The sequence below is a fragment of the Balaenoptera ricei genome, chromosome 11 (genome assembly GCF_028023285.1).
Source record: "Balaenoptera ricei isolate mBalRic1 chromosome 11, mBalRic1.hap2, whole genome shotgun sequence".
Taxonomy (NCBI): domain Eukaryota; kingdom Metazoa; phylum Chordata; class Mammalia; order Artiodactyla; family Balaenopteridae; genus Balaenoptera; species Balaenoptera ricei.
In genome coordinates, this window is record NC_082649.1 from 44,390,336 (window position 1) to 44,407,139 (window position 16,804).

The following is a 16,804-nucleotide window of genomic DNA, read 5'->3' on the forward strand; positions in this document are numbered from 1 at the left end:
TTCTGACGTAAACAGTCCGGTCTGCTCAGCGGCTTGCCCATTTTGGAGACAGTTAAAACAAATATTGCAGCTCTTGACACAGAAAGTGGGAAATAAGGCAACGCATCTTTCAGCAAAGCACACTTCTGAACAGAACTATAAAGTGTCTCCAGCCCAAGGACGCATCTCACATAACACACGTCGTCATAGATGAGGTGTTTAAGGCCAGCAGCAGGGCACCGGTCTACTTTGCAACCCTCCCTTTACCTGGTGGTTTGAGAATGATTCTCAAAAATAAAGTGCATCAAGAGCAGAGGATAGAAGTCTCCTTCCTCCTCCTACCCAGAAAGGCCCCCAGAGTTCCCTTTCACATACTCCAAAACACAGAAAAAAGAAAACAAATAATACACTTAACAGTGGCTCAAACACTCAGAACATTCCATTGTCGGTCCATTTCCCTTTTTATTCTAATTTTGCATCTGAGATTTCCAGATTAAACTTTCCGAAGGAGCCAGCATTTTAACCGGCTGAATGTTAATTTCATCAGTGCTCTGGTTAACTGTAATCCACTTAAAGACGTCCTGCAAAACTCCATCTCTTTTATAAATAAACCAAGGTTCAGGAACTTAAAAGACAAACCCAGGGACCATGGACTGTTCCAATGAAGGCACAGAACAAGTCTTCAGAGAAAAATAAGTTAAGTCTAATGCGGTAAGAAAGTTCAAATTTTCTTTTACTCTTTTTGGGAGTAGCTATAAATAATCTTGATTCGAAAGGCAGTCTTTCTACCCATATTAAGCTTCTTCGAGACTATTCAGAATTATCCAAAGAGGAAAAAATAGGCTTTTGGGCGGCCAGGCCAGTACAATCCAGCCACCGTTTAAAGTAAACAGAAAGCACGGTGTACTATAAACTCCCCTTAAAAAAAAAAAAAAAAAAGCCATTTTCAAAGACTCTTATCTGATCTTCCTTAAGACGACGGATCCACCTGAGGCAACTGCAGCAGAGAAGAGCTCCGGGCTTCCTCTAAGTCTCGGGCAGCTGGGACCCCGCCGGCCTTGAAAGGCGCAGCTGGAGGCGGCGGGCGGGCGTCCCGAGCCCGGGCGCTCCCGGGGGCGCATCTGCCGCGCGCCCCTCGCCGCCGCGGGGCCCGGGCTCCCACTCCGCCGCTACGCGCTCCCGAGACCGGACTCCGTGGGCATATCCCCCGGACTCCGGCCCCGTCCGGCCGGGAGCCCTCGAGCCTTTGAGGGGGAGGTGCCCAGAGGCGGGCGGCTGCGAGGCAACCGCCTGGTGGTGACATCAGCGCGAACCAGACCCGGTCCTAGAGGCGCGGGGAGGGCGGCGCGGGTTCGCGTATCTGGTAACTGGGGAGGTGGGGGAGGGGCGAGCAGAGGCGGAACCGACACCAGGAGCCCCGCCGGGACTGCACCCCTGGGAATAGGAAACAGGGATAAGGGCTAACAGGTCCCCATCCTTCAGCTGAAACCATACTCCCGTGCGCTGCAGCTGCGGACTCTTAGACGTTTAGTGTCTGCGAATGCAGAGCGCGCATCACTTTCAAGTCGACTCTTGTGTCATTCTTTTTAAAACCCAAGTTCAAGTAGAACTGTTCTCCAGAGTCAATTATTCCTAAGGGCCCAGAGTCCTGGGCACCGCGGACATGAATATTAGTCGTTACTAATAACCATGCATTCCTCTTGAATTTGATGCAAGGCTTGGGCAAAGATCAAGGGCAGTTAAATGACTCTGGATATTTCATTAACAAAATCACATCCACATTTTTTAATCTACTGAATAAACGCTCTTTAAAAATACTGTTTGAAAATTAACTCAGCAAGCCAAACCTTAGCCTTTGCGGGGGGGGGGGTGTGGAATTTCATAGATTCATTTAAATAAAGTAAAATCTATCCATTCCTTATCTTATGAAATAAGCAACCATGCCAGAGTAGCAGATAGAGGGCAGATTTTCTTTCCTCAATCTCACAAAATAATCATTTGAACATAAGTAAAACTGTGCTGGCCCCAAGTGAAGACAGTTCTATTAAAAACAACCCTATACTTTCTCTGATAATTTTACAGAAAAGATGTGGGATGGACCTTTTGTACCTTTCATGAGAAGATATTCCAAAAATGATTTTTATAAACCTAAGAACTGAATCTTTAAAAAACAAGTCTATCCATAACTGGAACTCTACAGGTTACGCACCCATTCAACAATTATTAGATACAACTCAGTATATGGCCATCATGAAGTTGGAAAAAATATCTGTAGCCAACTATAAGGGAATATATACATAATAAACAACCCATCAACATGATAATATCAATGCCCACTCTTCAGAGTCAAGAAGTGAAAAACTGCAACAAGCACTGGATCCTGTCTAAGCACACAGGCTGTTCTGACATGTGGATCATAAAACAAAGAAAAACATGCCCACAGTTAACACGTGGGTCGTGCACTAGGCTGGAATCAGCAGAAACTAAGGGTTTGACTGTCAGTTGCCACTACCTTCCCATATAAGCTACTTATTCATGGCTACATGAATGAAGTTTCCACAGAATGTGGACCAGGGCCTTTCTCTAAACAGAGATCCTCCCAGAACTTTTCATAAGAAAAAATGGCCCTAATTCCGCCCAACTTAGGCTCTAACTCTGGATCATTAGCACAATTCTATTCTAGTCTTCTAACCTTCTGTAAAGCTAAGAACAGCAACCTCACATTTCAGGTGGATAGAACACTTTTAAAGCTACATAGACAATTCATTCATAAACTCAACCATTCATCAAACAGTGTCCACTATTGCCAAACAGCTCGGAGAGCCCTGGCAAAGTGCTGGTGCCCAGAGATGCAGCACCCCCGCCCCTTCATGGCTTACAGTAAAGTGGAGAATATGGATGAGAAAGTGAGCAGAGTACAGCTGGGAAGCAGGAAGTGCTATGGGACAATGTCCTCTAGTTGATTATGTTTAAGGATGTGCCATTTATTTAATAATTGAATTCCTATTTTATTAAGCTGATTTCAACTAACTCTACAAAGGACGATCCTAATAGATTCTGATTCAAATTGAAATTTGTACTCTTAATATTACATTGGTATTGATGACAACAATTTGCATATTTACCTTTGTGACTTGGAATCAGATTCCAAAGATCTATCTGGACAACATAAAAGAACTCACATTTAGAGCAGAACTGGACTGGCTGACCTTTTCTTCCTAAATTCTGTTTATGCAGCTACTTTCAATGCTATGGTCTCTAAAGTTAGTAAAATCGAGATGTACTGAACTGTGTTAAATACTAATCGTGATACCTAGCTCTCTCATATTTTCGTAAGAGAGAAATACACAATGAATAAAATGAGCAAGGTTTTTCTGAAAAGTAGTCAACAGTATTATTTCATGCATACAGAAATCACAATGTTAAACTGGTCTCAAAACATAACTTTACACAGCCTACTAGACGTGATTCAGTTAAAAAATCTTCTAAAGGCAGATGATCTTAGAAAAGTACACAAATACTAACTGAATTATAAGCAAAATAGTATAATTTTCTCATTCTATATCTCTAAAATTAAATTAAATCTTTTAAAAAGAAAGTTCCTGAAAAATCTTACCACAGGGCTTCCCTGGTGGCGCAGTGGTTGAGAATCTGCCTGCCAATGCAGGGGACATGGGTTCGAGCCCTGGTCCGGGAAGATCCCACATGCTGCGGAGCAACTAGGCCCGTGAGCCACAATTACTGAGCCTGCGCGTCTGGAGCCTGTGCTCCGCAACAAGAGAGGCCGCGATAGTGAGAGGCCCACGCACCGCGATGAAGAGTGGCCCCCACTTGCCGCAACTAGAGAAAGCCCTCGCACAGAAACGAAGACCCAACACAGCCATAAATAAATAAATAAATAAATAAATAATTAAAATTAAAAAAAAATCTTACCACAAAGTACAATGATCCACATCATAGAAAAGGTAAAAGACTAATTTTACCAACTGAAACATGGCGTTTTTAGAGCTGAAAGGCTAGAGATATTAGGAAATTCAAGTGCAGTAAGTGGACAATGTTTGTGAGTAAATGCACTATTATCCATAAAAACTGACCAAAGTATCTTCCTGGCCCAGTTGCTCCTGAAATATGGATTAGAAGCCAAACAAGAGATGTGTTTTTTTGCTGTGAGTACAAAACTAGGCCTTAGAAACAACAATTTCTATTATTCTTTCTAAAATAGATATGCCATTAGCTCAGGAAAACGGAAAGCAACCTGTGTTCTTAGTTTTCAAACTGATAAACAACTTCACATAAATGGGTCAAGGGTTTTCAAGGATAGTCATCAGATGAACATGCAGTAGCTATTTATTTCAGTGTAAAATAATTTATATTTGAAGGAAAATAGGATATTCAGACCCCATGACAAAAGCAAACAAATTCAGAAACAATTAATAGGGTGACTGATCTTGATGGGAATTTATCTTGAATGTTAAGTAGGATCTGTAATATGCACTCCTCTTCTTCCTGGAAGTTACCATCACAGCATTTACCTACCCGAAGCTATTATTTAATGAATGATTACAGACCTAGAGAAACATTTAAAAAACATTAACCCATCAAATTTTCTTATCAAGAAACCAATGCATCATTTCATAACAACAAAGCAAATTCCTCCCTCTCTGCTCCCATTTCACACACACACACCCACACCCACACCTTTAAGCAACTTTCCATGAGAGTCAAATAAATTATGTAGATCTCCTTTTATCTAAGGAAGGCCCATGATAATGACAGGAGATGCTACAGCCTGGCGCGCTTTGTGTGTGCCTGTGGGTGTGTCCGAGCTGGGGGTGGCGGTTAACAACAAAACCACCAAAAAATCCCCTGGTATAAAATCTCTGTCTGGAACTGCGTTCAGAACAACCTACTTGAACTCCTTGATCTTTTTTTTTTTTTTTTTTTTTAAAAACTGGAGTATAGTTGATTTACAATGTTGTGTTAGTTTTGGGTGCACAGCAAAATGATTCAGTTATATACATATAACTGAATATATATAGTATATATATACCATTTATTACAAGATATTGAATATAGTTCCCTGTGCTATAGTAAGTCCCGCTGTTCATTTTATATAGTATAAGTAGTATGTATCTGCTAATCCCAAACTCCTAATTTATCCCTCCCTCCCTCCTTTCTTCCCCTTTGGTAACCGTAAGTTTGTTTTCTACGTCTAACTCCTGGATCTTAAATGAAGCCATAGGAGTTAAGAGGCCACATGACACCAAGAGCATGGCGTTAGTTAGAAGCAAACATGGAAAGAGCCCTCGTGCCATGTTCCCCACCAGGACAGCCTTTCGGAGCAGGAAGGAGGCCCCACCGGCTCTGCTGGTGTGTGTGGTGGGACCATGGAGTCTTACGAACCTTGCCATCACATCAGCGCCATCCTAGTGGCCTCATGCAGCCTCTGCTTTGCTGGGCCTTCTCTGTTGCCCAGCATAGGTGATATTTTTTCTTCCTAACATCTTAAAGCCGCTCTGACATAGCTGACTGAATAATGTGACCTTCCTACAAAGCCCATGCATCAAAGTACAGTTTCTATAGTGAAAACATTGTCACCTTTAAAAATACCACAGGAAGGTATTATGAAACCTCCCTGATAACACAGGCTCATTAACAAAAATCCAGTCAAGGAAGAATATTTCCCCAAGAAAAACCTCTTCTGCTACGGCTTTACTGAATTTCCTCCTGTTCTTGACAAAAACGGAGAACAATTTGTCATTGACCTCTATGTAACAATACGGGCCACTGAGAAATCATTATTAAAGCATTCTTTGGACAGTTTAATTTTATCTCTAAAAATATGGTGACATTACAGAGGTGGTCGTAGGATCATTTAATAAATATCTTAAGAGGATACTTGGAAAGTGATTTTTTTCAGCCACACCATTTACAATTAGGACTCAAACCTCCCGGCTTCCCCAGCTTCACGGCGCCTGGCATTCTAGTTCACCCAAAATGCACAGGAGGATTGCCTGGGTTCCACACCGCCTTCCCCTGGACCAGAGAACATTTATCACAGCACAATGACATGTGTTCCGGTCTCTGTCTCTGGTTTCAACTCGGCTTAAAAATTCCCTGCTTTAAGAAATCTTTGGTTCAGAGAGACTTGTACCAGTGATGTGTTCATTTGTGGGAACAAACCGAATGACAACTGGAGCAGCGACAGAGTGGCCAGAAAAACCAGTAAGCAGGTTGTGGGTAAGACTTTTTACCACAGCCTAGATGGAGCTGGGGAGGGTCATATATTTAGCTGGGATGTGACTGTATATGTTTGCTAAAACATCAAGTTTCTGTGTTCTTCACTGAAATGAAATCAATTCAATGTGGGGATAATTGGCTGTTGACGACATCATAGGAAGGCTGGCACGTATTCCTTGTATAGAGTTGGTATGTCTTTGAAAAATAAAATAGAAATGTGGAAACTTTAATATTACCTGATAATGTAGTTTAGATTTGAAGATAATCTTGAGCAGGAATCTTTAATGTGGGGATGGGGGGAGACTTTTTCCTTTCTGCCTAGGAATTTATGACAGTGTACACAGAATTTAATGCAATAATACGGAAGTATAAGTAGAAAAACGGTACTTTGGGTTATCAACAGTAATAGAAAATACCTCAGTCTTTAGACATTTTAATCCAATGACTAATATTTAGAAGTAGGAAAACAATCCAAATTGTTTAAAAACCTAGCTAAAGTAACATAAAGGGTAGTACCAATCTCTTCTCAGAAACTTGGAATAGCTTTCACTGACAGTGAATTAGGACTTTTGGTTCAGAACAGCATTTGTTTTCAATCATTATGCTTGGGTTGGTATTAAACATGAATTAATTTTATCCTGTCAAGGACATTAACTGCTATTTCCTAGGTTAAGCTTAAGCGAAAAAAAAAAAAAAAAAAGAATGGAACCCAAGAGGTCTGTCTTACCTAGTTTAAATAATCCATTATGCTCCCAGTGAATATAACGTACCCCTACTGAGGAACTGGGTAACAGCTATGAAGCTTCAGAAAGACTCTGAAGGCAGCTTATTCTATAGTATGAAAAACTGTTATAAGATTTTACCCATGACATTAGGTTAAACAAAAGCTACCAGGTAGAGTCATGTCAAACTGCCTTATATTTTGAAGTCTGTAATGAAAATAGACCCAGTACTTTGGTGCTTTTCTGTTTCATTTTTAGAAATTATAAAATAGCAAAATACTAGTTTTTTACTCAATACAAATTATTCCACTTAAAGCAATTTTTTAAATCTTCCTAAAATATTATGTTAAAACTAATGTCCAACCAAAGCTTAATCCCCAACAAAAACTAAGTGAAGATCTGAATTGAGATAATTTACAACTTCGATCAAGAAAGACATAATCACTAAGACAAGGAAATAACTGTCCTCATCATTATCCTCATCACAACATCTAGAGATCCGTTTCTAAGACAACACACACACATTCACCTCCTGTTATCACAGTGGCTGGCTTTACAGAACACGTTCCTTAAGTGAGTGTTCCTGGTGTTCTGGGTTAAAATAAACAATGGCTGATTGACAGATGAATGGATAAAAAAGATTTGGTACATATATATAAAGGAATATTACTCAGCCATAAAAGAGAAGGAAATAATGCCATTTGCAGCAACCTGGATGGACCTAGAGATTGTCATATTGAGTGAAGTCAGACAGAGAAAGACAAATATCATATGATATTGCTTTTATGCAGAATCTAAAAAAAAAAATACAAATGAACTTATTTACAAAACAGAAAGAGACTCACAGACATAGAAAACAAATTTATGGTTACCAAAGGGGAAAAGTGGGGGGGGAGGGATAAATTAGGAATTTGGTATTAACACATACACACTGATATATATAAAATAGATAAACGAAAAGGACCTCTGTATAGCACAGGGAACTATACTCAGTATTATGTAATAAACTATAAGGGAAAAGAATCTGAAAAAGAATATATATATATATATACACACACACACATATATACATATATATATATAACTGAATCACTGTACTGTACACCTGAAACAAACACAATATTGTAAATCAACTATACTCCAATTTTAAAAAATCAGAAAAACAAACAAACCAACAACAATGGCTGGTGACTCAGGCCACCCAAATCAGTCTACAGCAAAGATGATTTGAAAATTTCCCAGAGAAATGTAAGATGTATAATGTGATGAATACAGTTGACCAAAACACTGCGTTATATCCACCAAAACATCCAGGATCTGACACTTGCTACCCGTGTGACCTTGGGAAAGTCACTTCTCCTCCCTGGGTCTCTGCTTCCTTACAAATAAGATGGGGATAATGATAGTACCCAGTTCTCAGGACTGTCAAAAGGATTAAAGACAGTCTAGAGTCATGCTTGACACACAGTAAGCCCATAATAAATGTTAACTGTTGTAACTGTTAGTTTTTAGAACATATACTCGCAAACACACACACACAGAAAACAGAATCAGTGATTGTGTAAGCATCTTTATCTACCATAATATTCTTATTGTTTTTTACCTATGGCACTGGCATATACCAAATGCAGATGACTGTCTGCTTGGAAACTCATTTCAGTCACTGGGTCTCAAGACACTGAAGGTATGTCATGATATTCTTTATTACTGAATTTCATTAAAATCAGTCAACTCCTTCCAAAGTAATGAGAAAACACATAGACACAGCACGCCAAGTGGCTTATTTTAGAAGACATGATCACTTTGTTTTTCTTCACAGTCAAATAAAGCAATCTGTGTAACCATGAACAGTAACGATGCTTATTTAGTGCTTTTCAGTTTGCAAAATAATTTCAAAGCAACGCGTGAGCGAGCCCCTCCTATCCCTTGCTTTTGCTTCCTTTCCGAAGACTTCTCCACAAGCAGAGCCATGTTTTTCACTGTCCTCATGCCTGGGGACCCAAAGAGGGGGCGTGGACAAAGCAGCAGCACCGATATTATTACTTTTGCTCATTTTCCTATAAGTAGTTGAAGCAGTGAAGAGAGATGAAGGCCTGCTCTCTTTTTCTAAACAAAGTCACAGAAAACCCAGAGAAATGATAACGTTTCACAAAAGCATGCTCAACTTTCATAAGTACAAAGACCACCTGATCACTGTCATGGAAGCATTCAAGCTTTGTCAGGTCCCACAGAAAATTCCAGAGACTCACTCCTAAGCACCCCCCTACCCCATGTCTTCCAAGCAGCAACTGCCACAGAACTTTGTTTTTCTAACAGACAGTTCTCTTATATGAAATCTTTATTTTGCAAACCACAGTGTGAAAGTGTGACAGAGTAATGAAGTTAAATCAACAGTGAGGCAGCTTCCTTCACCTTCCAGAATCAAGACCCAAGTACAGAACCACAGGTTCTTAAGCCCTGAAGAAACTGGGCTTCAAAGGCACTCTATAAAACAGCAAACAACCATAATAGTAACAAAGAAGAAAAAGAAGCTACTTTGAAGTTACTTTTCAAAATTCAGTCACCTAAAAATAACATCATGAAAGAGAAACAAAGGAAAGACTTTGTCAAGTACAACAGCACAGAATTCGGAGGTCTATTTGATTTATATTCATTTCTCCTGGGAAATGATTTGTTGTTTTGCAAATTCTGTTTCTATTTGATCCTATTTGATGCTTCACGGGCTGGTGGTGGGACTCAGCATCACACCAGCCTTTACTGGGAAGTAAAACGTACCTCATGAATAGAACAGGATCCCCTGAAACCCCACAGGTTCCTGTCAGCCCTGTGCAGCAAAGGCTGGACAGCTAGGACCCTCGCTGTGCAGGTGACCCTCTCTCTGTCCCCAACGAGTTGCGAGTTCTGCACCTGCTACACTAAGCGGGTCCACATCGCTGACCCTGGACCTGGCCCACCCTCTCCTCCTGCTCCATCGTCAGGCATCACCGGGTGCTGCCGGGCGGTACACATTTCTCAGCCCCAAGGCGCTCAGAGTCCCATCAGAAATAATTGACTCCCAATCGTCTGGGGCCAGGATTACAACAGGGAACTCTACTCTGCCTTTTAAAATAGGAACTCGGGGGGCTTCCCTGGTGGCGCAGTGGTTGAGAGTCTGCCTGCCAATGCAGGGGACACAGGTTCGGGCCCTGGTCTGGGAAGATCCCACATGCCGCGGAGCAACTAAGCCCGTGCGCCACAACTACTGAGCCTGCGCGTCTGGAGCCTGTGCTCCGCAACAAGGGAGGCAGCGACAGTGAGAGGCCCGCGCACCGCGATGAATAGTGGCCCCCGCTTGCCGCAACTAGAGAAAGCCCTCACACAGAAACGAAGACCCAACACAACCAAAAATAAAAATAAATAAATAAATAAAACATTTAAAAAAAAAATAGGAACTTGGGGAAGAAATTCAATTAAGAAGGAGGAGAAGACTATAAAAAGGGAAAGAGCAGGAAAAGACTATAATTCACCACAAAAGAAAATGCTGGGACACAAACATGAAGAGAACACACTTTTGATGTGACGGATGGGCCTCCGTGGTCGAGTTTAAAACACGGACGTGGTCACTCCAGAGGGCAGCTGTGAGTGACATCAGAAACAGACACCAACTTTCCAAGCACCCTTTGACCTCCTAATTCATCACAGGCCTTATCCCATGAGGGCCCAAAGCCCCAGGAAGCTTGGACTCACCCCACATACCTGGATATCCCCTCCGCCCACGGATGCTCATTTAAGCTCCAACACTGCATGACAATCCTACTTGAAGATGCTACAAAATAGGCCATCTCCTTCTATACCGATCAGTAATGTCTTTGGATAACCAAAACGCAGAGTACAAAGGAAGCACTCCTTACCTTGAACACATCAAGCTGTTGGTTAATCATCTCTGTTTCCATGCCAACAGGGCCTAGCGATTCCTCATGTTCTTCAGCCTTCTGGAGTAGAGTAGAAAATTCATTGAGTTTGCTGTAGAACTCTTCGAGGCGCGTGATGGTCCCTTCCACCTGCTCTTCTCTGGCTTGTGCACGGTCCCGAAGCTTGTTGCACTGTTTGCTTAAAGCTTCCAGGTCCCGTTTGATGCCGACCAGGTCAGGAGAGGCTTCCTCCGTGGCCAGCATCATCTTGCAGGTCTTATTGGCATTGGTGTTGCTTGCGATGAGCGCTTCCAGTTTCTCCAAGAAGGCTTTAATAGCCTCCCTTTGCTTCTGCAGTGTTTCCACATCTCTCCCCACGGGGGCCATGCTGTCCAACTCGTCATCAAACTCCGCAAACTGAGAAAACATCTCTCGGATGGTGTTCTGGAAATGGCCGATGCCCTGAAGCTTGGTTTCTAAGAAGGAGCACTTTTCATCCACCTGCTGGCTGAGGGCGCTGTGCTCCTGGGCTAAGGCTTCTGCTTGGAGTAGAATCTCGGAGGTGCCCTTGGAGTCGGAGGCCCCCGCCACAAGGTCCTGGGCGAGCCCCTGGGCCAGATCGACCTGAGGCTTCAAGGTCTGAAGGGCTTTCTGCTGAGTCTGCAACACAGTCAGGGACTTACTGCTGTAAGCCTGGGGCCCCAGAGAGTCCTGCATATCTAGCTGTTCCTTTGCACACTGGAGCTGCCTCTGAGCTTCTTTGGAAACTTCTTGAAATTCTTTAAACTTCTGGGCCATGTTCTCCAGAGAGAATTTCTTCCAGTGCACTTGCTCGGTGACCATGTCCACCTTCTGGAGCAGGGATTCCTTCTCCTCTGCCACCGCCTCTTTGTCCATTTCACAGACACTGAGCAGGCTGCTGGCTGCACTGTTTAGCTGCTCCACCATCCCGAAGTGCTGGTCCCTCTCCTTCTGCAGAGACTTTAACTGGGCAAGAGATTTCTCTGTCTCAGCAGGATCCAAGCTACACTTTATTTCCTTGAGGCTGTTTTGACACCTGTCTATCCATGGCCGGAGCATCTCCACATGTTCTTTATACTTGAGAGCTTTTTCCAGTGAATCTTTCACCCTGTCTTCTCTTTCTTTCACCTGCTTCTGAAATCCATCCCAGTTGGTTTTAATCGTGTTCAGTTGTAACTGTAACGCTACCTTCTCAGATCCTTGTGTTTTTAGTAACAGGTTTTCACCTTCCGCCATGGTTTTCTCATAAATGTGAGACTGGGCGGTCAAAGTTTTCCTGAAGTCTTTCTGATCTTTCATTAATGACTCCAAGACCTCGACTTTGGCTGATATCGGGGGAGACTTGTTCTGTTCTTCCTTCTTGGTGTCCAGCCAAGCCTGGAAATCTCTAGACATTTGCTGAAATTGATGAGAGCTGGCACAGGCTGACTGAAGATGCTGGACATGGTTCTCTAAAAAATAAAACCACAGACATGTTTATTTTACATCAAAATGTTGAATAAATCTGCAAAAAGCCAAGAGAAAAACCGCCAAATAAATACACAGAATAATCTAAACACAGGGGCTACTAGCACTGACTATGAGAACGACAAAAGCACTTACGTTATGGACAAAGGCGGTGGGGGCAGGGCAAGAGGTGAGGACTACGGCAAGAAAAGAGACAATGGAGGCTGGATACTAGAGCCGCCTCCATCCCAGGGCGGGGAAGTGACAACTGTTCAAAGCTCTAGGTGATGCTGATAAATAACCCGTCTCTTATTAAATGTGACTTCTCCACCTGTGTGATTTTTTTTTCCTTTGGCCCTGCGACATGCAGGGTCTCAGTTCCCCGACTAGGGATTGAACCCGTGGCCCTTGCAGTGGAAGCATGGAAATCTTAACCACTGGACCGCCGGGGAAGTCTCCACCTGTATAATTTTTACCCATCACAGAGGCAATGTAAGGCAGCCCATGGGGACGACATGGGTCTGGATCCCAACTCAGCCTCTCAAGAGCTGGAGGGCCTAGGGTGAATGATTAAACCTCTGGGTCTCATTTCCCCAAGTATGAGCTGGCAACATTGATAGAAGCTGTCGTGGGAATGAGGTGACAGTGCGTGCAAGTAAAGCTCTGAGCTGAATGCCTGTCACGGAAAAGGGTTCCCAACAATAGTCACCATCACTGTAATCATCATAGCTAATGTTTGCTATCCATATCACGTCAAAATCAAGGAGTAAGTCTGAAACGGTTGCTATGATCAGTAAACAAATCCAATCAATTATTAAAAAAACATAAACTGAGTGCCTAGTGTTACTTGGCAAATGACAAACACAGCAACCAACGGGCTCTCCTCTGGCCGGCCCTTCTCGGGCCCAGGAACTGCTGCTGCTGCCTTGGACCATCCCGGGCTCAGCGGCCATAGAGTGATGGCCACAGCAGGCAAGAGAGGAAATCGTGCATAATGCTTCTCTCTCACACGGTTCTCTGGCAAAGCTTCCATGATGGAGCCAGACGAACCAGCTGTTATCAAGAAAATGACGCCAAGCCTTTTTTAATAACTGTAGTCGTCTCCTTTTCTGGTGAAACAAGACTGTCGCATAGCATAAACATTGACACCTTTAAAAACCAATTTGTTTCTTTTACTGTTTTTTAAATTGAAGTATAGTTGATTTACAATGTTGTGTTATTTTCTGTTGTACAGGAAAGTGATTCAGTTATACATATATACACATTCTTTTTCATATTCTTTTCCATTTTGGTTTATCACAGGAGACTGAATAGAGTTCCCTGTGCTATACGGTAGGTCCCTGTTGGTTACCCATTCTATATAATATCCAACGATAAACCATAATGGAAAAGAATATTAAAAAAGAATGTATATATATGTATAACTGAGTCACTTTGCTGTACAGAAGAAATTAACACAAGATTGTAAATCAACTCTACTTCAATAAAAAAAAATTGTTTTTAATAGTTTGCATCTGCTAATCCCAAACTCCCCCCTCCATCTCTCTTCTACCTCCCCCGCCCCTTGGCAACCACAAGTCTGTTCTCTACATCTGAAAGTTTGTAAAAACCAATCTGGAGTACCTGAAGTTTCCATGGGCCTACGTGAAGTGGACTTTGCCGGCACGGGGTCCCCCTATCATCTGTGCAGAACCCCCCACCCCTGCAACATTGTGTGTGCATGTGAACCCAAATCTACCCTCCTTGCATGCACCTCTCACTGTGAGCAGGTTCTCTTTAGGGGCCTGGTTTCCCCAACAGCTTGGAAATAGGGTGTTCACTGATCCCTATATCCAGGAAATACATGCATTCAAAGAAGACACACAAACCTGCTTTTTGTTCAAGATCCTTAAATGATTTTAAGATGCCTTCCAGTTGCCGACTAAGTTCAGCTTTCAAGTACTCTTCTTTAACCAGGGCTGCCAGATCCTCTCCCAGAGCCTGGGCCACTTTGATCTGCTTCGTTTCCTGCTCTATTTCCTGCTTCATTTTCTGGGCTGTTTCCAGCTGCTGGTTCATCGCGTCAGGGTGTGTGCTCCCGGCCACACTGCTGCTGAGTTTATTATCCAAGTCGGCCAACTTATCGGAAAGGCTTCTCAGCAGGCTTTGATACTGGGTGCTTTTAACAATGGCCTGGTCAATCCGGTCACATCTGTCCCTCAATTGTCCCGTGAGGCTGTCCCATTTTTGGGTCACAGCTGCCAGCTGTTCCTTCACAATCCCGTGGAAGGATGGGTGCTCCCCAGGTCTGTGCAGGATGCCCTGACCAGCCACTGTTAGCTGTTCACACTGAGGTTTCCGGGTATCAAATTCTTGCAGGAGAATCTAAGGTAAAGAGGTGACGAGGGCAAATGAACACACAAATGACTGGAGAATTAATTACAGAAAACACAGCTTTAAGTTTCTAAACAGACAGAAGTGGTAGTTAATTATCTAGTTTTTATTTTATTTTTGTTACTGCTTTCCTAGCTTTTATTTCAAAGGCAGTGCAATTATCGTAAACTAATACAAAGAGCAATGGTGCTTCACAGAGATTAACATTTTGTCTAAAATAATATCCCCCAAGGGAGAAAAAAGAGAATAAATATTTTTGCTAGTCTGGGGGAAAGGAACAAAAATTCATGTACAAATTTTCACACACAAAGGGAAACACTGCTTTTAGACAAGTTTACATCACACTAACACCAATTTGATTTTTTCCTATTTGCATTTTTCTTTTTACAGGATTTTTTAAATGCTCTATAGCATTTTACACCAAAGGAAATACACAGTGATAACAATGTTAGGATATACGAACTCATGGTGCATTGATTTACAAAGGTTCTTTTTAAACATAAGATCGACGTTTACAGTCTTTTTTGTGAAGATTTAGCCAATAAATCATGTCGCTCCGAGCGTGCGGGCTCACACTGGCTTTCATTATAAAACGAATGATCCCCAAATGTCCTTCTTTTAGTAGAAGATTTTTTCTATCTCTGGGAGACTATGGACAATTATTTCTCCTCAAACGTTTCTTTATATCTTTTGTTTCCATTCTATTCAGATGAAGAACATACATGCCTAGGACAGCATGTGACTCAACTACCCAGACTGTTGTGTATTTTCAGAGTACGGATCAGCTTCCATGCCCCGAAACCACCACCTGCACAGAAAGAAAGCTCACCGAGACCACAGCGGAGCGCCTGCGATTACGTCTGACTTACAATTTACATATGTTTCTCCCCCTGTGGATTGATCTGCTCATAATTAGATGAGTCTAACTAACCCTGTGGGTTTCAAGGTTCCTCCTCTTCTTCCCTTCTTCTTTCTCTTCTTACTTTGTCTCCCCCACTCAGGGATGTTTTGCATGAGCTTTATAAGTTTCATTATCTACTACCACAATCAAAATGAATAAAACCTCAAAGGAGTCATTTCTAAACAATATACTAGCTTCTCATAAAAATGTTATTACTTATGCAATCATATTAATACTTCAAAGAAAGTCCTCTTTAACAGGGTCTCTACAAACCACAATATGACTGAAACGATCAAGGGACCTGACCATACTCGTGGGCTCGGTGGACCCCTCAGGGATGCTCCAGGGATGCTCCAGAGCTTTGCTTCTCTGGGGGTTTCCCGCCAGCCTCACGACGGTACCTCGTGGGCATCTGACACATTACAAATACCCTCCGAGACAGGCAGAGCACATACCGTCCAAGGTAATGTATTTCTAATGAAAACATCTGTCTTGTTAAGTCAGGTAGGACTCACCTGCACCTGCTGCCTTTGTGTGTTCAGCATATTTGGGTCAATCGACAAGGGCCCAAGGACACTGACCATCAGTTCTTTTTCCGCAAGCCACTGTTTTAACTGAGCCTCCACTGTCTGGAATTGGGTTAGATTATTTGAGGATTCTTCCAGTTTTTGTCGTCTATCAACTGTTAACTGATTGAGTTCTTGCCACTTAGAATCTAGAAGAAAAAAAGATAGAGGATGAAACAGCTGCTTGTTTTTTATACATTTAATACAACTGTATCTATGAAGATTGTAGGACAGGACTCTCCTTACATAGTCAATTAAAGACTAATCTGTGAGTTAATCGCATTTAACGATACAGATTTTATGGTCCCAATGGTTGTGTGTCAACTGAAGTGTAAGAAAAATAGATTTGAATCTGATTTTGGAAGATGCTATAGATTATGGAATATTCCTGAGAACCCTCATTCCTTCTAGAAGTCCTACAGAGTCTGTTTATTCAACTAGAACTGACCCACTAGAACAATGAACATGTATCCTTTTCTTTAATAGCACACCTTCAACGACCAGATGGAGGTAAGTGACTCCCAAATGTGTGTATCTACACCCAACCATGCTCTTCTACGCAAATCACACATCAGCAGCCAGCTGCTCGGAAGTTACAACAGGAAATCTCACCAACCCTTTCAATTCAATGTTGGGGAAAAAAACTCACGATATTCCTATCAAAAT

General features: G+C 42.3%; 1 protein-coding gene across 24 annotated transcripts in view; it reads right to left on the minus strand.

Annotated features, from left to right (window-relative positions):
- The window catches only part of DST (dystonin), a 510,328-nt gene that overhangs the window by 87,240 nt on the left and 406,284 nt on the right, over positions 1–16,804 (minus strand). For all 24 annotated transcript variants that reach the window (XM_059939019.1, XM_059939025.1, XM_059939006.1 and 21 more), the window contains 3 exons: positions 16,088–16,287; positions 14,167–14,662; positions 10,832–12,303 (listed from right to left, as the gene is read on the minus strand). In XM_059939019.1, the coding sequence (XP_059795002.1) occupies positions 10,832–12,303; positions 14,167–14,662; positions 16,088–16,287 (2,168 nt within the window). The remainder of the gene's footprint in view (positions 1–10,831; positions 12,304–14,166; positions 14,663–16,087; positions 16,288–16,804) is intronic.